This window comes from Melanerpes formicivorus, unplaced genomic scaffold (assembly GCF_026170545.1).
Source record: "Melanerpes formicivorus ecotype bairdi unplaced genomic scaffold, bMelFor1.0.p_v2 SCAF_3, whole genome shotgun sequence".
NCBI lineage: Eukaryota > Metazoa > Chordata > Aves > Piciformes > Picidae > Melanerpes > Melanerpes formicivorus.
The window spans coordinates 41,785,919-41,810,920 of NW_027142355.1; the positions used below are offsets into that span (position 1 = coordinate 41,785,919).

Here is a 25,002-nt window from a genome sequence, read left to right on the forward strand (position 1 = left end):
AAGCACGGGCGGCAGTTCCCACACGGTCACCTGGCTGGGCATTCCCTTTGTGCAGGCAGAACAAGAAGATGCTTCCAGACCCACATCCATGGCTTCACTGACAGCACTGTAACAATCACAACCATCCCAGAGCTGAGAGCTCTGAACCCATTTTTTGTGCTAGACAACCGACTTCAGTTCTTGCAGTATGCAATTCAGGCTGCAGAAGCCATTTCAACATCATTTCCACTCCAGACTCACACTTGGTCACCCCAATACCTGTGAGACTTGTGCTTAGTTTCATAGCTTCATTCAGGGTTGGAAGGGACCACAAGGATCATCTAGTTCCAACCCCCCTGCCATGGGCAGGGACACCCCACACTAGATCAGGCTGGCCAGAGCCTCAGCCAGCCTGCTCTTGGAGGAGTGAAGGCTGTGCAGGCCAGTGAGAACTAAGATCATGTGAACTGGATCCAAAAGCCAATTTTTGAGACCAATCCCTACTATTTAAAGTAACAAATCATAACTCAAAGCTGTAAGCTAAGAGCAACTGGAATCCTACAAATGCCCTTCCATTGTTGACAAGAATCAGAGTACAAGAAACCTTAAGAGCATAATTGTTTAATGTAGTTCCTGGTGGAATCTGAGAGGCAAATCACTCCAATGTGTATCCATAGTTGAAGGAAAAAAGTTAGACCACATCAATCTATTTGAGAGTCTTGATTCCAGTGACAGAGCACAACTGCATACGCTGAGGTAAAACGTTTGTGAGCTATAGAAATCTAATTCCTGCTCCAAACTGCACACCATCACATATCCTGAAAAGAAACAAAGAAGTCATGTAAGGGATACACAAGGGACTGGTTACATGAAAGTAAGACCTCCCTAGCTCCAGACTGCCAAGGTTTGCAGCCCTTGGAAACTCACAGTTGGAATTCCAGCTGACAAAGTGGGGGCTTTGAATAAACACTGTGCCACTCTGCCAGCCACAGGGAGTCTGCAAAACAAAGCCCTTCATTCCCCCACTGCTGTTACTCATTCACATTTCCCATGAGTGACAAGTAAGAAACACAACCCAGCTCCTGGGCAAAACATAGAGCATCTCACACAATACTCACAGGCAAGAACATGTCCCCTGAGCTTTACTGTGTACTCTAGTGTTTGCTGGATGTAAGATAATTGGTGGCTAACAAATTAATTTATCTATGGTTAAACTTGGTTTCATTTTTCAAGCAAAGACATTGAACTCAGTATTAATCTATCAGGAACAGTGTGGCCAAGAGATGCAGGGAGGTCATTCTACCCCTGTACTCAGCACTGGTTAGGCCACACCTTGAGTCCTGTGTCCAGTTCTGGGCCCCTCAGTTTAGGAAAGATGTTGACTTGCTGGAAGGTGTCCAGAGAAGGGCAACAAAGCTGGGGAGGGGTTTGGAGCACAGCCCTGTGAGGAGAGGCTGAGGGAGCTGGGGTTGCTTAGCCTGGAGAAGAGGAGACTCAGGGGTGACCTCATTGCTGTCTACAACTACCTGAAGGGAGGTTGTAGACAGGCAGAGGTTGGTCTCTTCTCCCAGGCAGCCAGCACCAGAACAAGAGGACACAGTCTCAGGCTGTGCCAGGGGAGGTTTAGGCTGGAGGTTAGGAAGAAGTTCTATACAGAGAGAGTGATTGCCCATTGGAATGGGCTGCCTGGGGAGGTGGTGGAGTCACCATCATTGGAGGTGTTCAGGAGGAGACTTGATGGGGTGCTTGGTGCCATGGGTTAGTTGATTAGGTGGTGTTGGATGATAAGTTGGACACGATGATCTTGAAGGTCTCTTCCCACCAGGTCTAGTCCAGTCTAGTCTAGTCTATTCTAATCACTTGTTTTTGGAAGACTTCAGCAAAATCCCATAAGCTGTTTGAGGGCTCATTTCCCCTACAGAAATTAAACCTGCTACACAGCTATTCATACATTTCCACAACTGATCTGGAGTTCAATGAACTTTGAAACCTGAGAAGGAAATTCTTAAGCCAAGAACTCCTGTGAAAGCATCGCAAATAAAGCGAGCTGAAGGAAGAGCACCAAGAGGTGAAAGATCTCTTCATTCTGCTGGTGCTATGCCAGTTTAAAGGCAGCAATTCTCTCTGGCAAAGTCAGATAGAAGTGCAGCAATCTTTAAGCCAGTTACTACTGAAGAAATGTCAGTGAGAGACAAACCTGTCACCAGACTGTACTCCCAGGGGGAAGCAGTAGTTAAGTTCTAATCTGGCAATGTTTCCAAGTCGGAGAACGATCCCAGCACCGTAAGACCATCGGATGTACTCTGCCAGTTTCTGCAGGTGAGCTCTGGGACCATCACCTGAAAGCAAAAGAGCAGAAGATGAAGCCTGAAAGCAGTCTGTAAGGGTAGCCAAGGGCTCACTGGATTTTCAGAGCTGGAATACAGTCTACTTAGGGGCACGTCCTGTAGATTCGTTATTTATTTACTGCCCACAGCTCCCATAAATGCCAAGTGCCTTGGACTCAAACCACAACCATTTTAGCTGGATTGCTGTCTTCATTTCTCACTACAGGGCACCCACTTGCATGAATCTGGAAATGGGTATTAAAGACTTAAGTATCTTTAGTAGGCCTCTAATAGTTTTAATTGATTAACCTACTTTTCAGTTGTGCATAAAGTGTCTCACTCCTACATGGAGGCCGCCTCTCTTCCACCACGTGAGGCAGACATCACATATCAGTGTGTCCCAAAGGTGGTTGAAATGATATTGGAAAGTCACACACAAGTACTCTCAAAGAAGATTGGAATGGAAGAAGAAACCAAAAACCAAGAGTCCCATCAGCTACCACACCCTCATACACCTGCAATGCCACCAGGCTTCACTGACTCCATCCCAGTAAAGGTCACAGTCCCTCTAAAAGATCATCTTCCAACCTCCCTTCAGAATGGTGGAAGACAAGAGATGGTAACTACCAGACTGGACTGTCAACATTGCCAATTCACTGGATCTCTTTCCTCCAAGTTGTGCCAGAATTTATGGAGAGCTCAACACAAATAAACGACTGCCAGTGTGTGCCAAATACACGAGTTATAGCAGCAGCTTGTGAGAGAAGCCAAAGCACACGCAGCAAACACTGTGCTTCTGGGTAAAGACACAGAGTAACTCTCCTTTTTGCTTGTATGTACAGAGAGAAGCAGAGGTTGTGTCCTGTGCCCTTCTACTGAGTCTTACCATAGTTAAGATTGCAGAGGTTTCCAGCATTAAGGAAGAAATGTGTTCGGAAAAGGTCTCCAAACCCTCCCTGACCTGGCCGGAAAGGGAGAGGAGTATAGAGATGCAAGCCGCCAGCCCAGTAGGCTTCTCCTCCCAGATAATCACCTGTTGAGGCAAAGTGTTGGAATAAAAACATTCACTGTGGAATACACTAAAGGAACCAGTTGTTGAAGGCACAAGAACACATCCTGAAGTGGTTTGCCATTGCCCTTCTACCCTTTACAACTCTAGGCATTTGCTTCTAGCCCTCTCCAACCTCACCGGCCGTAGCAGTGACACAGTTCTCTAAGCCTCCCAAGGGAAGAGCCCTTTCATTTCATTCCCTCACCAGACCAGCCTGAGGCAAGCACCTACCTGTGACTTAGAGAATACCTTCTCAACAGCTCTGAATGCTTGCCTTACTTTTAAAAATGAGAACATTGATACAATCAATTAGCTTTAAATCCTACTGAATCTGTTGACAACGGCAAGGCAGCAGCAAAGAATTCACCCTTTGTTGAGCAGATTGTCTGCACATCTTCTGTATCAAACAGATCCAATGTGACTGTTGCTGTGACCAGCTTTTGGGCACGTACTGAGGTTGCTTCCTAATCCAAGGGGCATGCAGGAAGTATGCAATTCTGAACACAGGCTTGGTTTACAAACTGGGCTTATGGCTTAACTAAGAACTGCTGGGCTTTACTCCAACTAGTACACCAAGACAGATCAAAGACCTCTGTTTTCTCTGACTCAAAATGCAGAACAAGTGCAATTCTTTTTAAGCTACATAAAGCTTGAGGACAGAATCTGACTGTGCTGTCAGAGGGATGAGACTTAAAAGCTTCCTACCTTCACTCTGGGGCCCGATGCTGTACATACTGAATCCACGCACGCTTGTTGGTCCACCAAGGTAAAACCTAGTGAAGACAGTCAAACTGAATCCAGTGCTGCTCTTGGACAGATGTAGTTGAAAACATCTGGCTGTACTAGTAACAAGGCTTTTCAGAGTTACAGGTAGCTTGGCAGCAGATTTCAAAAAGATTTAGTAGTACAAGAAAGCACAAGGTAGGAGTGCAAGTAGTACAAGAAATTAGATCTACATCTAAACCTGGATGGATTTGGCCCAAAAGAATAAAACCGAAGTATTAAACACAAAAATCAGTTTTCCACCACTTACAGAGATCAAAACAGAAGGGCCTGCACCAGGAACAGTGTGGCCAGCAGGAGCAGGGAGGTCATTCTGCCCCTGTACACTGCACTGCTTAGGCCACAACTCGAATCCTGTGTCCAGTTCTGGGCCCCTCAGTTTAGGAAGGAGGTTGACTTGCTGGAACGGGTCCAGAGAAGGGCAACAAAGTTGGTGAGGGGCTTGGAATACAGCCCTGTGAGGAGAGGCTGAGGGAGCTGGGGTTGCTTAGACTGGAGAAGAGGAGACTCAGGGGAGACCTTATTGCTCTCTACAACTACCTGAAGGGAGGTTGTAGACAGGCAGAGGTTGGTCTCTTCTCCCAGGCAGCCAGCACCAGAACAAGAGGACACAGTCTCAGGCTGCACCAGGGGAGGTTTAGGCTGGAGGTTAGGAGGAAGTTTTACACAGAGAGAGTGATTGCCCATTGGAATGGGCTGCCTGGGGAGGTGGTAGAGTCACCATCACTGGAGGTGTTCAGGAGGAGACTTGATGGGGTGCTTGGTGCCATGGGTTAGTTGATTAGGTGGTGTTGGATGATAGGTTGGACACAATGATCTTGAAGATCTCTTCTAACCTATTCTACTCTACTCTACTCTATTCTATCTCCAGCACTGAAAAATCAGAATCCTGCCTATCTCTGTTTACTGTAATTTGAAGTTAACACTTAGTATTTATTGTAAATAAATCTATGTCTAAATGGTTTCTGCTAATGATCTTTGAACACAAGTGTTAGGGGGTAAAAACTGTCTAAATAGCCAACCTAGTTACAGCATGGCTTTACTTCTAGAAGCACTTACAGCATTACCTGTGCCTCACACTAAATTCTGCAGATGGTAAATAGCATTTTTCAAGCACAGCTGGCAGAGCTACTACACTGCTAATTCTGGATCTACACTACCCCAACACGAGAATCTAAACCAGAAAGCATGGCTCTGACTACTAGATGCAGTTAAAGCTAAGCAGAAACATTCTGTTCTCCTCAGAACCACAACTGCTGCTGCTCCTTCTCTTCCAATGTAGAGTTTTCTTTATGTCTTATCTGGGTTGACTGCAAACAAAATGGAGAATCATTGAGAGAAACTTGCCTGTCAGCTATACTGGATGGCTTGTCTCCAATAGGCACCAGGATTCCACCCCAAAGTGATGCTGAGAAAACCTTTGGGGAAAAAGAGAAGCTGTTTATGAACACACATTACCTGGGTTTGCTGAAATGAGTGTTAGGAAAATGCTGTGGCTCAGTAACAGGCAGAGCTCCCACTCAGCTGTGAGAAAATTACAGCTGATCTGCCTGTGTCTGTGTGTCTGTCTGTGTGTCCCTGTCTGTGTGTCTCTCACACCATCTGTAATAAGTATTTTCAGGAAACTCTTGACCACTGCTGCCCTCTTTCTCTCATGCAGTGCTACACTCACCTAGCTTCCACGAGGAAGTCTTAATTCTTGAAATGAGACAAGACTGCTGGCATAAATCAATCCTGGCAATTAAACCCCCAGGAGGCTAAGCCCAACAAATAGCTACCAAAAATGTCCAATTATTATTTGTCTGTAAATTAGCCACCTCCTGCAACTCACTATATTGGCATCAAGTACACCTACAGCTTTGCTGATTACCTACACAGCAATTCTTGGGAGCCAAAGCACTGTAACAAACACCTTTCATCATTTGCTCGCTGCCTGCGTACCACCAAGTGCTGCTGCCAGACGGTGAGATCTGAGGGGTAAAACCTCCCCTGCCAGGGGAGGTTCAGGCTGGAGGTTAGGAGGAAGTTTTACACAGAGAGAGTGGTTGCCCATTGGAATGGGCTGCCTGGGGAGGTGGTGGAGTCACCATCCCTGGAGGTGTTCAGGAGGAGACTTGATGGGGTGCTTGGTGCCATGGGTTAGTTGATTAGGTGGTGTTGGATGAGAGGTTGGACGCAATGATCTCAAAGGCCTCTTCCAACCTGGTCTGGTCTGGTCTATTCTATTCTATTCTAATTCTACTGGTATGAATAACATCTCTAATTCTTACAGCACACTCTTGCTCCCTTCTGCACTGAGTGCCCCAGAAGCCTCCCCTGCCGTTACCAGAGGTGACCTCATCAGACAGTGTGCACTTGTCTGGTTGCACAACGCACTGCCTAGGCAAAAGCCAGCTGTACCAAAGTCTACACTCATCGACTATATGACACAAAATGATGTACAGCATGTGGTGAGACACGCTTCACTTTCACTCACAGTGGGGTCACATGAGCAGCCATGGGAAAGAGCAAAGTCCTCTTTGCATAGCCATGAAGCCACTGAATTACCTCACACTGCTTTTCTCAGCTGAAGGTCAGCAAAACTTTGCACGGTGAGTTGTACTCAGCAGGCACTGCCTCTTTTTCTACCACATGCCAGGTGCAAATGTGATACAATAAAACTGGTTGTAGCAAACAGCTTTTATGTGTCCTGTGTTAGCTTCAGTGGTCTAATCCAAAAGTTACATTGCCCTGAGTCACCTCCAAGTGGAAAGGGTGAAGCAGCAGCCACACAGATCCTTACAGCAGGAGTACCTGCAGGAGCAGCTTTGAGTTCTCAGTTGTACTGCTGCTGTAATGCTAACATTCTTCCAGCACCCTACCTTTTCTCTGTTATTTTAGCACTTCTCCAAGAGCTGCCAAGAGACAGAGACCTTCTCATCTTTTTCACTTTGGTTCAGGGATTTTATTGGGTTTTGTTTTGTGACTTCTGATTTGTAATCCTCACAGAGGCCTTATTTCAGCTAGGAGGCCAATTCTCCATTCAGCTAGGAGACAAGAACTTACTGCACATCTCCCTGTGCACATCTCCAGACAGATTATTTGAGAGAGGTTGAATTTTTTTGTAGAACAACTGTTTCCACTCAACACTAAGTCTGTGCTGTTACAGCTGCCTGAAGCTTAGTATCTCAGGGCTCTTGTAGGAAGCTGGACTTCCCGTCCTCGGAAGGACATGGAGCTGGTATGCACAGGAACTGCTCTGCCAACCCAACCAGAACTTAAAGTGGTGATGATGATTTATTTCAAAACCACACAGTGACTTCAAACACAAGGACTAACAGAGAGTCCACACCACAGGATCTGTGATGAGTGCTGCCAACAAGCTGGGATGGCACACAAGCGTCTCATGGCACCACGTGCCTTTCCTGCTGGAACTTAAACTGTTCAGTGTGCAGAAAAGGCTGCAGGGATTTCACTGCAGTGCTAAGCTTGCAGTCTTCTCATTCTTCCCCAATAATTGCACACACAAAAATAATGACATGCTATGTCATCACAATCAGTGGTCATATGTTCATAGTTTACAGTGACAAACAAAACCCAAACACAGATTAGCCAGGCTGCTCATAGCCACCTGGAGGAGACAGGACAAAGACTGCAGTAAGGTACTGAAACAAAACCAAAAATCACCCTGTTAACAAAGATCACAAAGAACAGACACACCCAGCACTGCTTCTGAAAAGTTCACATGGGTCACTATCAAACAAGGCAACCAGCGCCAGAACAAGAGGACACAGTCTCAAGCTGTGCCAGGGGAGGTTTGTGCTGGATGTTAGGAAGAAATTCTTCATAGAAAGAGTGATTGGCCACTGGAATGTGCTGCCCAGGGAGGTGGTAGAGACACCATCACTGGAGGTGTTTAGGAAAAAACTTGATGGGGTGCTTGGTGCCATGGGTTAGTTGATCAGATAGTGCTGGATGATAGGTTGGACTCGATGATCTCAAAAGGTCTCTTCTAACCTGGTTAATTCTATTCTATTCTAAGTAGTTCTTTCCAAAATGCCCTTCAGGTGACTGCACATGGCAAGAATGTCTGCCCCTGTACCCTGCACTGGTTAGGCCACACCTTGAGTACTGTGTCCAGTTCTGGGCCCCTCAGGTTAGGAAGGAGGTTGACTTGCTGGAACGAGTCCAGAGAAGGGCAATGAAGTTGGTGAGGGGTTTGGAACACAGCCCTGTGAGGAGAGGCTGAGGGAGCTGGGGTTGCTTAGCCTGGAGAAGAGGAGGCTCAGGGGAGACCTCATTGCTCTCTACAACTACCTGAAGGGAGGTTTTAGCCAGGAAGGGGTTGGTCTCTTCTCCCAGGCAACCAGCACCAGAACAAGAGGACACAGTCTCAAGCTGTGCCAGGGGAGGTTTAGGCTGGAGGTTAGGAAGAAGTTCTACACAGAGAGAGTGATTGCCCATTGGAATGGGCTGCCCAGGGAGGTGGTGGAGTCACCATCCCTGGAGGTGTTTAGGAGGAGACTTGATAGGGTGCTTGGTTGCATGGGTTAGTTGATTAGGTGGTGTTGGATGATAGGTTGGACGCAATGATCTTGAAGGTCTCTTCCAACCTGGTCTATTCTATTCTATAATAAAGAGCATTTCACTTTCAAAAGACCCAATCAAGGTATCTACACCTTCCATCTTCCACTTCCATAACATTTTCCTGAGTGAAAAACATCCTGAAGACACAGATCAAATAACCTCATTGGTTAACTCAGACCAGTGAGTAAGGTCTCTCTCAAGACTGTACCGAATCCCAGAGCAGTTGCTTGTTCAGCTGGAATTCGAAGTCCTCTTTCAGAAAGCTCACGTCCCCACCCGTGTAGCCAGCCAGCTCCTGCAAAGACATAAGTTTAGGGAAGTTGTTATGGGGATTACATGGGTTTTTCCTCTAAAAGTTCATCAGGTCTACAGGAGCAGTGTTTCTGTACTTCTTTGCACAGAGGAGATGGGATGAAGAGACAACTGAATTTGAAACCAATGGAGACAGCAGGCATGGCCCTCAGAACGAGCTGCACTTCTCTGTGTATTTAACCAAGGCATTGCTTTCTAAGCCATCTGGTAAATGATGGCAAAGTAGAATGGAGCTGGTAAATCCAGCAGCTAAAATGAGATCTAGGGCCAGGAGGATGAGCAGAGGGCTGGAGCTCCTCTCCTATGAGGACAGACTGAAGGAGTTGGGGCTGTTCAGTCTGCAGAAGAGAAGGCTCCCAGGTGACCTCATTGTGGCCTTCCAGTATCTGAAGGGGGCTACAAGAAGGCTGGGGAGGGACTGCTCAGGATCTCAGGGAGTGATAGGACTAGGGGGAATGGAATGAAGCTGGAGGTGGGGAGATTCAGGCTGGAGGTGAGGAGGAAGTTCTTCGCCATGAGAGTGGTGAAACCCTGGAATGGGTTGTCCAGGGAGGTGGTTGGGGCCCTGTCCCTGGAGGTGTTTAAGCCCAAGCTGGCTGAGGCTCTGGCCAGCCTGATCTAGTGTGGGGTGTCCCTGCCCACGGCAGGGGGGTTGGAACTGGATGATCCTTGTGCTCCCTTCCAACCCTGACTGATATTATGATCTCTTACTGTATTTACCTAGACCTTCATACATACTAAATCAGGGCTGAAGAAGCAGGCAGCCAGCTGCATTACACCAGTGCTAGTCAAAATAACTCTCAATTATATCCACCTTTCTCACTTGGAAACTGAATAGTTCACTGCTGCTTACAGGAACACTAGCACTCCTAGTTCCAAAGGCATCCCAAAGCACTCTGCTTCTAAAGCACTGCAGAAGAGAATGCTTCTAGAGCATCAACCCCTGCAGCAGAAAGCCAGCTTTTCTTAAAGCTCTGTAAGTGACAGGAGGAGACCAAAATGATCTCTGTGTATGCTCTTGGCAGTTATTTTTACCTACTCATTAATTATTTATTGTAAGACTCATAAACTTAAGCTAGCAACAGGACCACAGCCTGGTAGTCTTACCTGGCAGTGTGAGAAAACAAAGACTACTTTACAGGGTAAATGCTGTCAGGGATAACATAACTCAGCTAACAAACAATTTCACACTCATGGTGAGATAAAATGGCTCTGCTGTTTGATCAGTGACATACAAATGAAAACCTGCCACCATAAAAAAGGTATCAGGATTTCATCTTTACACTGTGTGCCTTTTACAAAGTAAACACTGAGCAAACTTCTGGCCAAGCCATCAGCGCCTGGCTTGGATGGGAGCACACTGAGATGGGTTAGGAACTGGCTGGAGGCTGAGCCCAGAGAGTGGTGGTGAATGGTGCCACAGCCAGCTGGCAGCCAGCACCAGTGGTGTGTCCCAAGGATCAGTGCTGGGCCCTAGGGATCAGTGCTGGGCCCTGTGCTCTTTAACATCTTTATTGATGACCTGGATGAGGGCATTGAGTCCATCAGCAGTAAATTTGCAGCTGACAGCAAGCTGGGGGCAGGAGTTGATCTGCTGGAGGGTAGAGAGGCTCTGCAGAGGGACCTCGACAGGCTGGACAGATGGGCAGAGGCCAACGGCAGGAGATTGAACACATCCAAGTGCCAGGTTCTGCACATTGGCCACAGCAACCCCAGGCAGTGCTACAGGCTGGGGTCAGAGTGGCTGAGAGCAACCAGGCAGAGAGGGACCTGGGGGTGCTGGTCGATGGTAGGCTGAACATGAGCCTGCAGTGTGCCCAGGCAGCCAGGAGGGCCAATGGCATCCTGGGCTGCATCAGGAACAGTGTGGCCAGCAGGAGCAGGGAGGTCATTCAGCCCCTGTACACTGCACTGGTTAGGCCACACCTTAAGTACTGTGTTGTTGATCAGATGGTGTTGGATGATAGGTTGGACACGATCATCTTGAAGGTCTCTTCCAACCTGGTCTGGTCTGGTCTGGTCTATTCTATTCTATTCTATTCTCACTATCTCCTAGTTAACATATAAATGAAATTCTAACTTCAGTAAGTTTAAACACAAACACCAATCAGACAAATAAAGCCTTGCTCAAAGACACTTAGGGACAGACCCCCACCCCAGCACAGAGTGGTTTAGTAATACCTGATTGATTTTGAGCAGCGCACCTCGCCTCGGCAGAATGGAGGAGTTCCGGGAATCGATAACCATTGCATGCTGAAAAGAATCAAACAGTTATGGTTAGGCTCTTCTGTCTGCTGAATACCACAGAGAGACACCTAAGCTCCTGCAAAAACTGTGTGCAGTGGGAGACAGCCAGAGCTCCAGCAAAGGCTGCTGTAGCTCCAGGGCTCTGGGGGTAAGGTACCTACAGACTAACGCAGTTTGACTTTGAAAGCCACGTCAAACAGATACATACACACACCCCTCGTAGCCAAGGCACACACAAGAAATCACCCATTTTGTGACAGCAACCTGCAAGTGAAATCTCCTGCAATTTGTTATCTAGCAGTTAAAGATGGCAAGTGGACAAAAACTGGTAGGGGGAAAAAATGTATTCAGAAAGAGCACGGTGGTGTTTGTAAATGCCTGGGGGCTGGGGCTCAAGAGGGAGGGGACAGGCTCTCACTTGTACTCTGTGATAGGACAAGGGGCAATGGATATCAACTACAGGAGAGGAGGTTCCACCTCAACATGAGGAGGAACCTTTTCACTGTGAGGGTCACAGAGCACTGCACAGGCTCCCCAGAGAGGCTGTGGAGTCTCCTCTGAAGATTTCAAGACCCCTCTGGATTCATTCCTGTGTGACCTGTGATAGATTCTATGGTCCTGCTCTGGCACAGGGCTTGGACTTCATGATCTCAAGAGGTCCCTTCCAGCCTCTGACAGCCCCTTTGATCCTGTGACTGCAGGATGAGAACATCTGATCCTGTGTTGACTACAGTTCTGGAAAAAGAGATGGGAGGTGGCAGGGAGGGAGGCTCTGCAGAAAGCACACACCAGCCCCAGCACAGTCAAAATGCAACAGGCAGCTGGGAAAGTGTTTTCTAGCTGCACCTCCTGCCTGACTGTGGGAATGACAGAAGCAAAAGATGTCTGCAATAAATCTCACTACCTAGTGAGACAAAAGCTACCATTGGTGAGTATTGAATGACTCAAAACAAAGTGGTTTAAATAATGATGAGGAAAGGAGCCTTACAGAGAGAGAAGATTTAAGAGAGTGTCCACTTTCCTCTCGAACGGAAAAGGATGCTGTCCTAGCAAGGCAGCCAAGCTCTCTCCACACACCCTCCCACTTCAGCGTGTGGTTGGTCTTCCAGATTGGGAACTACAAAGAAAGAATTGAGAAAGACATGGAAAACAAAAATACCACTGAAAAACCTGGAGTAAGCATTTCCCTGAGAACCCCTCCTCTCCACAGCTCATTTACACACCACTCCAGGCTCTTTGGGTTTACTGCCTGGATCAGAGAGAAGCCCTTTTGCAGTTCAGAGGAATGCTAATTCTGCTGCAGCCCAGAGTTTCATCACACAGGTGCACACTGCTTAATCCAACCCAAATGAAAAAGCATCCTGAAGTGAACTGATGCAGTGAGGAGACAACCAGCTGCTTCCCTGGTGTGACACCACAGAGCATTACAAACTTGGAAACAAAAACCCCACAGTGGTGTTTTCCTGTGGCCAAAGTAAGGCTGAATTCTAACCAAGTGGCTAAGGTATATTATCTCTGCCATTTGAAAGCTGTTGACTTCTTTCAGATGAGGACCAGCCAGCCCTGGGAACAAGTGTCTCAAGCCCAAAACAGCCAACCAAACGTTTGCAGCAGCCAGCTGCGAGCGGCGCCAAACGTAGATGGAGCTTGTGCTACACTTACATTAAACTCTGTGGAGATTCCTCTGTCGGTCTCACGAAGAGAGCTCCAAGGAAACTGCCCAGTTACTTTATAGAGGTTAACTGAAAAACTGAAACACAGCAGCATTGGCAGGTTTGAAGTGAAACCGTTTGAGTAGGTGGAGGTTTAACTTATCACACAACAGGTCAGAAACCAGCTCTCCCACGTTAGCAAACCATCACAGGAGGAAAAGGAACTCTCCGTGGAAGACCTTACTAATTGCTTTACATTGCTTCATTAAGATAAGAAGTACTCAAAAAGGCAACCCCTACTTTCTTTCAAACTTGCCAGGCTGTGGTTTGAAGAAGGACAGGCCGTAGGAAGTCTCCTTTGTCCCGTAGGAGAACTGGAAGGTTACCTTTTCTGCACGCCCAAAGAGATTTGGGAATTTGAGCCCCAGCACCTACAGAAAATGAATTAAACAAACAATCAGCTTCACATCTCATACAGCTTGCTGCCTTGCTTCTTGATCACATGCTGAAGACAAGCATATCTACCACGAGAATGAGAAACAAAGCCATTACAAACTGCTCTCAAAATCACATTCAGTTGCAGCGGTCTCTCTGTGCTGGCAGCAAAGGCCATCAGCACAGCACGGGTTGCAGTTAATCACTCCATGGCTCTTGCTGCTGACTAAATCTGCATTCTCACTGCATCATCAGTACTGCTATTATTTCAAGCCAAATCTCTCAGCCAGTCACAAAGCCCAGGGAAGTAAGTCTTTCATAGAATCATAGTATCAGTCAGGGTTGGAAGGGACCACAAGGATCATCCAGTTCCAACCCCCCTGCCATGGGCAGGGACACCCCACACTAGATCAGGCTGGCCAGAGCCTCAGCCAGCCTGGGCTTAAACACCTCCAGGGATGGGGCCCCAACCACCTCCCTGGACAACACATTCCAGGGTTTCACCACTCTGATGGGGAAGAACTTCCTCCTCACCTCCAGCCTGAATCTCCCCACCTCCAGCTTCATGCCATTCCCCCTAGTCCTATCACTCCCTGAGATCCTGAGCAGTCCCTCCCCAGCCTTCCTGTAGCCCCCTTCAGATACTGGAAGGCCACAATGAGGTCACCTGGGAGCCTTCTCTTCTCCAGACTGAACAGCCCCAACTCCTTCAGTCTGTCCTCACAGCAGAGCAGCTCCAGCCCTCTGCTCATCTTCCTGGCCCTGCTCTGGACACCTTCCAGCACCTCCACATCCCTCCTGTAATAGGGGCTCCAGAACTGGAGGCAGTACTCCAGGTGGGGTCTCAGCAGGGCTGAGAAGAGGGGGAGGATCACCTCCTTCGACCTGCTAGCCACACTTCTCCTGATGTGGCATAACGAGCAGCAACCAGCAGCTGCTCTGTAACTGCACACTTTCCAGCTGACCATCACAACAACTACCAGCCAGGCAGAGTTCATCAAAACCACAGCAAAAGCCAAGGGGAAATTATCAGTCCAGAGCACCTCCCTACATTAGTTTTGAGTAGGGAGATACTTTCACAAGCAGTGCTGCTGGCACTACCCCAAGTCATAGTAATTCTCCAGAAACTAGTTAAACACTTTTGCCAGCTCTGACACAATTCCTCACATCCCTTTGGTAGCTCTTAACCCTTCTGCCCAAGGATGCAGCAGGTTTCCTTCAAGCACAGCCACTGCAGAGCTTCCCACTGTTGTGTGCTCTATTTCCAAAGAATGTTAAAAAGCTCCCAAGTCCTGACTGCCTTTGTCTAACACCTGTGGGAAGCACATCAGTCACCTGAACTCCATGATGACAGCTACTATGCAATTATCCAACTAACCAGAAAGAGCCATTAGCATGAAATATTAGATCTCCAGGCTCATTGAAGCAACTGGAATACATGTCAAAGCCACCCAGCTCTTAAGGCAGCAGTTTCTGCTGCCAACACCAGCACCTACAAGTCACATTTTTCTGTCATTCAAATGTTTTACTCCTCTGTAACAAATTAAAACCAAACAGAAGAGTACAAAGAGAAACCCAAGCAGCTTTCAGAGTTTCTGAAGGCACTACAACCAGCAAGCAGACTCCCCACTGCTTTCATTCAGCCCACAGCTGGACTCTGGACACTGCTCCTGGCAGCAGAGCTGCCTGTGCGGCTCTCAACTCACTGAGCTCCTCTCCTCCCTGCACGTGCAAAACACCAGTGCCCAAGTCATGCAGCATCTTATCCAGGTTAAAAATACCCCTAAGCAGAAAAGGATGAGTCCCTTGATCTGGCTTATCTACCAGCCCCAGGCACAGCTGCACTGGGCACATGAGAAAGCAGGACAGGTGCAGGACAAGCACCTGAACACGATTTACTTGCACCAGCACTTCTGTGAAGAGGTTGTTGTACAAGTACAACAGCATGGCTGTTACTTTTGGTGTCAGCTTGGACGTGTTTTTCACACAACATTTTAATCTGATGGATCCTTAATTGAATCAAGAAGTTCCACAGCTTGGTTCTGGAAAAGCTTTCATTTTACACCACAGAACAACTGGGCTAAAATACTTGAAATCAAGGACAGCTTCTCCATCAAATACAAAGCAGTTTGAGAAGAAAACACTTTAAATACACCTCACAGAAACTAAATGCCCAACTGATTACTACTCTCCCCAGCAGACAGTGTCCTAAATATTACCAAGAAATAATTTAAGTTCCTTTTAACACTTAAAAACCCCAACATACTGGGTTGGAAGCTACAGCACACTGCTCTAGCTCAAAACAGGCTTCTGCTGAATGAAAGCCTGGCTAATGGAAAGACTCTTTCCAGACAAAGGTCTCACAAAGCCTTACTAAAGCTGGAGCAAGAAAGTAATTTGGCTTGGATCAACAAATGGCTTGCTGGGCTTGAAACATGAAAGGAAGAGGGATATCAAAACAATTCATCATTACTAGAAATAATCCATACCATGCTGCCTTCATTGTTGCCAACCATAGTGTTGTAGCTTCCAGTTAGTCTTCTCAGCTCCGTTACCTCAAAGGTCACATCTAAACCATTTGGAAGGGCATCATCTCCTACACAGACAAATGTATGTTAGCTCTAAAGACCCCCACAACACCCCCACAAACAGAAGATGACTTGTTTGAAAACCAGTTGCTTTTCATTAGCCAAGTCCACAGGGCAAAGCAGAAGGGCTTGAGAAAGAGACATGGTTTGGGGAAGAGTGCACAATGTGCTAGACCACAGGATGACTGACTTTAGGCATCACACATCTCAGTTATGAAGCAGTGACACTGGCTTGCTACCCCCCCACTAGAGCCAAAGGTGCACATAAATCCTGCATCCCAACAAACAGAAATTACAGAGGCCCAGGCACGGCAAGAAGGACACTGTCAGTATGGCAGAGCTCCCCGAGGGTGCTCCCATTTCCCTCAGGGCTCTGGCTACAGCAGCTCTCCAAGGTACCTCATGCTGCTGGGAGGAAAGGGGACAGCATTCCATCCCCTGGGGGATTACACTGCCTTTCCTTCTCAGTAACAACTTCTGTCTACTGAAAGGAACAGCATTCAGCCTCTCACGCTGTATCAGTTATGGGATGTGTAACACAGGGAAACACAGGACACTTTTTAAAGCTTTTTCTCAAGTGCCCCTCTGAAGCTTTGACTTAAGAGCTATGTAATTACTTCAGCAGGGGAAATGCCCTCATCTTTTCCAGTATATAGTTAGTATTTATGTACTTTTTAGATAAGGACACATGCAAATCCACCTTCCACATAACAATCACAGCATTACAAATCATTTCAGTTGGAAGAGACCTTCCAGGTCACCAAGTTCAACCATTATCTACCTCTACCACATCTGGTGCTAAATCATGTCCCTCAGCACCACATCTCTGCCCCTCTTAAAACACCTACAGGCACAAGGATTCAACTGTTCCACTGTTTGGGAACCCTTTCAGTCAAGAATTTTCTTCTAATAGCAAATCTAAATCTACCCTGGTGCAACCTGGGCAATCACTTGTTACTAGGGAGAATGACCAACTCACTTCAACCCACTATCAGGGAGTTGTAGAGAGCAAGGTCTTCCCTTGGCCTCTTTGTTTGACAGTCTACAGAACCCCAGTTCCTTCAGCTGCTCCTCAGCAGACCCATCCTCCAGACCCTGTACCAGCTTTGCTGCCTGGCCCTGGCCCCACTAACACGGATAGATACATACACTTGTATATATAGCACAGCACAAGCACCTCTGACACATAAAGGTGTCTGCCAAACAGAGAGGGACCTGGGGGTGCTGATTGACAGCCAGCTGAACATGAGCCAGCAGTGTGCCCAGGTGGCCAAGAAGGCCAATGGCATCCTGGCCTGCATCAGGAACAGTGTGGCCAGCAGGAGCAGGGAAGTCATTGTGTCCCTGTGCTCTGCACTGGTTAGGCCACACCTTGAGTCCTGTGTCCAGTTCTGGGCCCCTCAGTTTAGGAAGGAGGTTGAGAGACTTGAAGGTGTCCAGAGAAGGGCAACAAGGCTGGGGAGAGGCCTTGAGCACAGCCCTGTGAGGAGAGGCTGAGGGAGCTGGGGTTGTTTAGCCTGGAGAAGAGGAGGCTCAGGGGTGACCTCATTGCTCTCTACAACTACCTGAAGGGAGGTTGTAGCCAGGAAGGGGTTGGTCTCTTCTCCCAAGCAACCAGCAGCAGAAGAAGAGGACACAGTCTCAAGCTGTGCCAGGGGAAGTTTAGGCTGGAGGTGAGGAGAAAGTTCTTCACTGAGGGAGTCATTAGCTGTTGGAATGTGCTGCCCAGGGAGGTGGTGGAGTCCCCATCCCTGGAGGTGTTGAAGAGGGGATTGGATGTGGCACTTGGTGCCATGGTCTGGTCATGAGGTCTGTGGTGACAGGTTGGACTGGATGATCTTTGAGGTCTCTTCCAACCGTAGTGATGCTGTGATACATGCATGTGTCTGTGTGCAGCAGAGCAAAGAGCCAGGTGAGGAGTGATGAGGCAGTACCTACCCTGGCAGGTGTCAATCAGCACATCCACCTGCCTGAAGATCCCAAGGCGCAGCAAGTTCTCACGAGCTTCATGTGATTTTCTCATCACCTACAGGATGAGAGAAGTAGCTCAGCCTTAGGATCAGAGAACACCTTGGGCTGACAGGGACCCCCAAAGCTCATCTAGTCCATTGGAGCCCTGATGTTTACCAAAAACCAACTAGGACAAAGCAGTAAATGCAGTCAAGGCATAAAGCATTCACAGCTTTTGCACCTCCAAAACAGGTCACTATCACTGCAACACTTGAACATGTAAAGAAATAAAATTCCAGAGTACCCAGTTCAATTCCTGCCTTTTGTTAGCTTGCTTCCCAATTCTTGCAACACTCAAAGCAATTATTCACCTGCTTCAGTAGTTAAATATTACTTCCCTGTGTGCAGAGCCCATGCTTTTGGCAAAAAGCCCAAACACTCTGAATCTGCTTAAACTTAGACCAAACTGAGGTCTAATCCCCAGCCACACTGCAGAATTATTGCAGCCCAGGAGTGCAAGGACACCCAGCCACACTCACACTTGGATCCACTGTGGAGATGGACAACAATCATAACCTGCTGAGATCCAATTTACCTTAGGCAAATTCAAAGTGTCTGTGGTGGTGTAAGCCTTAGCTGGGAGGTAAGAGCTCAGATGGGGGCAAGGCTGAGAATCTCTCCCCTGCTCCCCCCTCCTCCCTCCCAACAGAGAGGGGAAAAAAAAGGGAAGGAGCAAATCCACCAAGCAGTAATTTGGAGTCAGCTTGGGAGGAGAGAGGTAAAGAGTTTCCTTTAAACAAAATAAATATATATGTAACACTAACAGGTAAGGCTCACAAGGGCAAGGAACAAGGATGGATGGGAGGGGGACAAAGAAGAGGAATACAAAAGCAGTCTCTCTCTGAAGAGGCACAGAGGCAGCAGGGAGAAGGACCAGGCCTGACCACATGGCAGAGGAGCAGGAAGGCAGCTGCAGTAGCTCTCCTCCAGGAGAGGCAGGAGCCAAAGGAGAGCTAATGACTGCAATGCCCTGCTTTTTATACCCTAGCTGGGCAGGGAGGGGGGAGTGGAACAAACTCAGCTTCCCAGGGGGGAAATGCCCTGCAGGGAGGGCAAAGCACCCACAAGCCCTCCCCCCTGCTTTGTTCCTTTTCAGAACAGGCATTAACCACCACAGTGTGCCACACACAGCTAGCAATTGACAAATGGGAAGGCTAATGCTGAAACAGTATCAGAGAAGAGTCTGACATCTCAGCACACCTTTGGACAAACAAAACCACAGTATCTGCCAGTATTTCATGTTTAAGCCTGGCTTCTGGATCAGAAGATCAGAATCATCACACCACTTCTCAAGCTGCCCCATGTCTGAAGGGCCTAGCCCAAAACAGGGAAAAGGGGAAAAATGTCATCTGAATTGTTAGCCAGCATGGAGGATTCTGCAGTACTTACATCAATGAGATTCTTAGCCTTGAAAACATCAGCAATTTCATACATGATAATATCATCTTTGGTCCTCCCAAGTCCATCAAAGTGCACATGCTGAACCACCACCTAAGCAGAACAGAGGTTTAAACACAAATACTGAATTTGCATCTCCTGATGGGTATCCAAGTCACCACCTAGGAAAAAGTACTGCTGCTCAAGTGAACAGCCCTGAACATTCCCAGGGCAACCACAGCCAAACTACATCACAGCCTGGGCTGCAGCAGGAGAAGCAGAGCCAGCAGGTTGAGGTAAATGATTCTCCCCCTCTGCTCAGCTCTGGGGAGACCCCACCTGGAGTACTGCCTCCAGTTCTGGAGCCCCTATTACAAGAGGGATCTGGAGGTTCTGTCCAGAGCAGGGCCAGGAGGATGATCAGAGGGCTGGAGCACCTCTCCTGTGAGGACAGACTGAAGGAGTTGGGGCTGTTCAGTCTGCAGAAGAGAAGGCTCCCAGGTGACCTCATTGTGGCCTTCCAGTATCTGAAGGGGGCTACAAGAAAGCTGATGAGAGGCTTCCTAGGGTGTCAGGGAGTGATAGGACTGGGGGGAGTGGAAAAAAATAGAAGTGGGTAGATTCAGACTGGATGTCAGGAAGAAATTCTTCCCCAGGAGGGTGGTGAGACACTGGCACAGGTTGCCCAGGGAGGTGGTAGAAGCCTCATCCCTGGAGGATTTTGCAGCCAGGCTGGATGTGAGCAGCCTGATCTAGTGTGGGGTGCCCCTGTCCATGGCAGAGGGGTTGGAACTAGATGATCCTTGAGGTCCCTTCCAACCCTAACAGTTCTGTGACTATCTAAAATCTTGGGCAGTTGTTCTCATGACATAAAAACTGAAGGGGAAAACCCTCCAACAACAAAGCCAACAGTGGTTGTAGCAGAAGGGTTTTAACTGCTGCATGGGCAAATAAACCACTGCAGAGATCACACTGAGGCATTAGGGTATGTAAGACAAAACAAGGGGGTACTTGTATTTGCCTACTCCTTGTATCAGCTACACATAAGCAAAGAGCTGAAAGAAAAACCAAGCAACCCTAAACCCATTTAAACTCTATTTGTAGAGACATATAATCATTTTGCTTGGGAAAGACCTTTCAGATCAGTAAGTCCAACCACTACCTACCTCTGCCAAGCCTGGTGCTAAGCCATGTCCCGCAGTACCACACCTCTGTGTCTTTTGAACACCTTCAGCACTGCTTGAAACTACACTGCCACTGGAGCAGGGCACTTGAAAATGCATTCAAGATCATCAGGCCCACAATGGTTGATATTTTCTTTAAACCATTCAGATAATTTAAAATCTTGTTAGATAAGGACCTGAGATAGTTTTGTCTTGGAAGCCACAACACGCTCCAAGTTAGCTGGTCCCAAGGGGCTGCAGCCATGGCAGCTCCCTGATTCTCCAGACTTTTCCTTGTATTGTAATTCAGAGGCAGGCATCAAACCCCCACACCTGCAAATCACAGTACCACAGTACCACCAAGGTTGGAAGAGACCTCAAAGATCATCGAGTCCCACCTGTCACCACAGACCTCATGACTAGACCATGGCACCAAGTGCCACATCCAATCCCCTCTTGAACACCTCCAGGGATGGGGACTCCACCACCTCCCTGGGCAGCACATTCCAATGGCTAACAACTCTCTCTGGGAAGAACTTTCTCCTCACCTCCAGCCTAAACTTCCCCTGGCACAGCTTGAGACTGTGTCCTCTTGTTCTGGTGCTGGGTGCCTGGGACAAGAGACCAACCCCTTCCTGGCTACAACCTCCCTTCAGGTAGTTGTAGAGGGCAATGAGGTCTCCCCTGAGCCTCCTCTTCTCCAGGCTAAGCAACCCCAGCTCCCTCAGCCTCTCCTCACAGGGCTGTGCTCAAGGCCTCTCCCCAGCCTTGTTGCCCTTCTCTGGACACCTTCAAGTCTCTCAATGTCCTTCTTAAACTGAGGCCCAGAACTGGACACAGGACTCAGGGTGTGGCCTAACCAGTGCAGAGTCCAGGGGCACAATGACCTCCCTGCTCCTGCTGGCCACACTGTTCCTGATGCAGGCCAGGATGCCATTGGCCCTCTTGGCCACCTGGGCACACTGCTGGCTCATGTTTAGGCAGCTGTCAATCAGCACCCCCAGGTCCCTCTCTGTTTGGCAGCTCTCAGCCACTCCAACCCCAGCCTGTAGCCCTGCATGGGGTTGCTGTGGCCAAAGTGCAAGCATGCTTCCCACATTCCCATATAATAAAACTCTGGGACAAGAGCAACCCAGCATTACTGCAAACTGCTTGCAAATCCCTTATCAGAATATACAGAATGAACTAAATAAAAAGGCTGCCAGCAGCCCACTAGTGAGGATGGCTTTGAGCAGAGCAAGAGGAAGGAAAATGTCAACAGCAGATTAAGGTAGTGCATGGTATCTCACCCCCATAGCATGGCTCAACACACCATGGGCCACGACAGACATGGTCTAATGTACTTAAGAAGGAAAAAAGCTACTGGCCCCTGCTGAAATTAGCATTTCTCTTAGTAATACCATGCACCTGGAGGGACTTCACCCAGGCCTGGCTCATAGTGCACTCCAGGAGACTGGGAGCAAACCAAGCAACTGCCCTTAAGCAGTGCTGCAGAAGCAACAATCTTTTATGAGAAGAGAAGGGAAAGGAGCACCTGGAAAGAGGTCTTTTGGCTGAAAGGTGAATTTCACTAACAGCTTCTGTGGCAGGGAAAAACAGAACAGGAACTAGACAACATCAGATCACATTCACAGCACTGAATGTAACTCACATCTCAAATCACAGTTTAGAAAGTGTCCCTAAGAAAAGCAAGCAAGACATTTCTCTCAATGAAAGAACTGAGGATGCAGCTCAGCTACTCACATCTTTGTTCTCAAGAATTTCCTGCTTGGCCTCAGGTTCAACTTCAACCAGTTCAGCTTCCTCTCCCAGGGCACCGAAGTCTGGCCCCGGCATTGGAAGGGGCTCCAAACTCTGCAGTCACAAACAAAAGCACAGAGAATACACAGAATAAACCAGGCTGGAAGAGACCTTCAAGATCATTGTGTCCAACCCATCAACCAATCCAACCCACCTAATCAACTAACCCATGGCACCAAGCACCCCATCAAGTCTCCTCCTGAACACCTCCAGTGATGGTGACTCCACCACCTCCCCAGGCAGCCCATCCCAATGGGCAATCACTCTCTCTGTGTAGAACTTCCTCCTGACCTCCAGCCTAAACCTCCCCTGGCACAGCCTGAGACTGTGTCCTCTTGTTCTGCTACTGGCTGCCTGGGAGAAGAGACCAACATGCATTTGTGATTTATGATGTCTGCACAGGACATAAATTCCAGCTCTTGACACTGTGCTCATCAGATCTTGAGGGGAAAAAAAGCAAAAGAGAAGGAGTGAACTGAGGGGTTAGTTACCTGCCTGCCTGCTGCCACTGTTAATGGCAATAGCTTTCCTGCTGAATGCTTTCTCAGAGAATAACCTCCCTTGCAAGGCACCTTTCCTGTGTTAAACAGGAACTCTACCTTCTTAAAACCCCAAATCTAAAATAAATAAATAAATAAATAACAGGGTGTCAAAACTTGGTTTGTGAGGTGAGGGTAAAGGCTCAACAATGAAAAGAAGGGAAAACAGAAGTGTTTCCAGGATGTTACTTTGCATGCAAACATGCAGTGTATAAACAGGGAGTGATAGGACCAGGGGGAATGGAATGAAGCTGGAGGTGGGGAGATTCAGGCTGGAGGTGAGGAGGAAGTTCTTCCCCATGAGAGTGGTGAAGCCCTGGAATGGGTTGTCCAGGGAGGTGGTTGGGGCCCTGTCCCTGGAGGTGTTTAAGCCCAGGCTGGCTGAGGCTGTGGCCAGGCTGATCTAGTGTGGGGTGTCCCTGCCCATGGCAGGGGGGTTGGAACTGGGTGATCCTTGTGGTGCCTTCCAACCCTGACTGATACTATTATCTCTTACTGGATGTACAGGGGCAGAATGACTTCCCTGCTCCTGCTGGCCACACTATTCCTGATGCAGGCCAGGATGCCATTGGCCTTCTTGGCCACCTGGGCACACTGCTGGCTCATGTTCAGGCGGCTGTCAATCAGCACCCCCAGGTCCCTCTCTGTTTGGCAGCTCTCAGCCACTCTGAGCCCAGCCTGTAGCCCTGCATGCGGTGCTCTTCGGTGCTTCATTATAGCGGCAGCTGAGAGCGGCCCCGGCGCCTAGCCCCGCGCCTGCCACCAGCCGAGCCGCAGCCCTGCCCGTGGCGAGCCGGGGGTCGCCGGCCCGGCTGCCCAACACAGCCTCAGGCTGCCACCGCCAGGGCGTGCGCGGAGCCATCGAGTGAGGCGGGGCACGGCAGCGCACGGCGGAACGGCCCGCTGCTCATCTCCTGTCCCCGGTGAACGGCGCTGTACCCGCCCGAAGAGCACGGCCGGCGCTCGTCCCCCTCCCCATGCTCGCTGTGAAGGTCGCGGACGGTCCCCCGGCGACCTTCCGGAGAGGTCCAGAGGTGAGCGCCGGGCGGGGCCTCTGAACCGCCCTTCGCCGGGCTCTTTTCCCGCCGCCCCGCCCCGCGGCGCGGCGCTTACCCGTGCGTGCACGGTGCCCATGGCGGCAAGGAGCGGCAGCGAGGAGCCGTGCGGGCTGAACAGCTGTAGGGAACTCAAGGCCGTGGCACGGAGGCAGCCATGACACACAGCCCCACCTCGACTCCCATTGGCCGGCGGAACGGGAAGAGGCGGGGCGGAACGCGCCCTCCCCTGTTGCTCCAGCCCTGCAGAGGCGCACGCGCAGGCAGGAGCCGGGAACGGGGCACGCGGGGGGACAAAAGAGCGGCGCGAAAGCGGAGCCGTCTCACCGGTACCCTCCAGCAGCAGTGCGCCGAAGCCCAGGCGCTGCTGCCTGTTGGAAGTGGGTGAGCAGAACCGAGCGCCTCTGGGCTCACAGGCAACAGGAAACTCCGTGGTGTGCTGCACCCCATCTTAAACTGACATCAAAGGTGATGTCAGAAATTACTTGGTGCAGTTGTTTGGCAGGGGTACCTGCGCTGTGATAAATGACTGAATGTGCTCTGACAAAGGAAAGCCTGAGAAACATCGAGGCGTCCACAGAAGGACAACAACGTTGGAGAGAAGCTCTTCCCAGGAGTGCCTAAGTGGGGTTGTTTAATGTAGAGGAGGCTACGGGGAGACCTTGCTCTCTGCACCTCTCAGAGGAGGCTGGAGGAAAGTGGAGCCCCGTGCCTTCTGCACAGAAAACTCAGGATGCTAGAGGGTGGTGTTCACAAAGCAGACCGAGGCTGTTCTGTAGAACTTTACTGGAGTAAAGAGAGAGTCCATGGCCGAGATCCGTGTGGGGTGCTTCAAACTGCCAGAGGACACAGCCTTCTTTTATCTCAATTCCCAGCCACAAGTGACCCCAGTGGCTGGGGTACTCCCAATGCACAGACCACCACCTACCTTTCCCCTTTATAGGTATTACCCCCGTGTCACACACTGCATGTTCATTAAAATTAGGCTGCCCTGGGAGCTGTAAAGCCTACTAAGCCTGCACACTATCCAAAAGCTTGGGTTCTGTACAGTTCCTCTTCATTTCTGCTGTCATTGAAGGACACTGTTAGTTAAGGAAAGATACATGAGGAAGCATCAG

General features: G+C 49.0%; 1 protein-coding gene across 1 annotated transcript; it reads right to left on the reverse strand.

Moving 5' to 3' along the window:
* Positions 1-584: 584 nt before the first annotated feature.
* On the reverse strand, positions 585-24,072 carry SAMM50 (SAMM50 sorting and assembly machinery component). Its single transcript, XM_068170745.1, has 15 exons — positions 23,943-24,072; positions 22,234-22,344; positions 19,340-19,441; positions 17,879-17,966; positions 15,842-15,948; positions 13,218-13,348; positions 12,928-13,015; positions 12,254-12,382; positions 11,200-11,271; positions 8,915-9,001; positions 5,488-5,558; positions 4,063-4,130; positions 3,193-3,339; positions 2,177-2,318; positions 585-797 (listed from the first exon to the last, which is right to left on the reverse strand). The coding sequence occupies exons 1-15, from the start codon at positions 23,961-23,963 to the stop codon at positions 752-754; spliced, it is 1,410 nt and encodes a 469-aa protein (XP_068026846.1). The 5' UTR covers positions 23,964-24,072; the 3' UTR covers positions 585-751.
* Between the last annotated feature and the right edge of the window lie 930 nt (positions 24,073-25,002).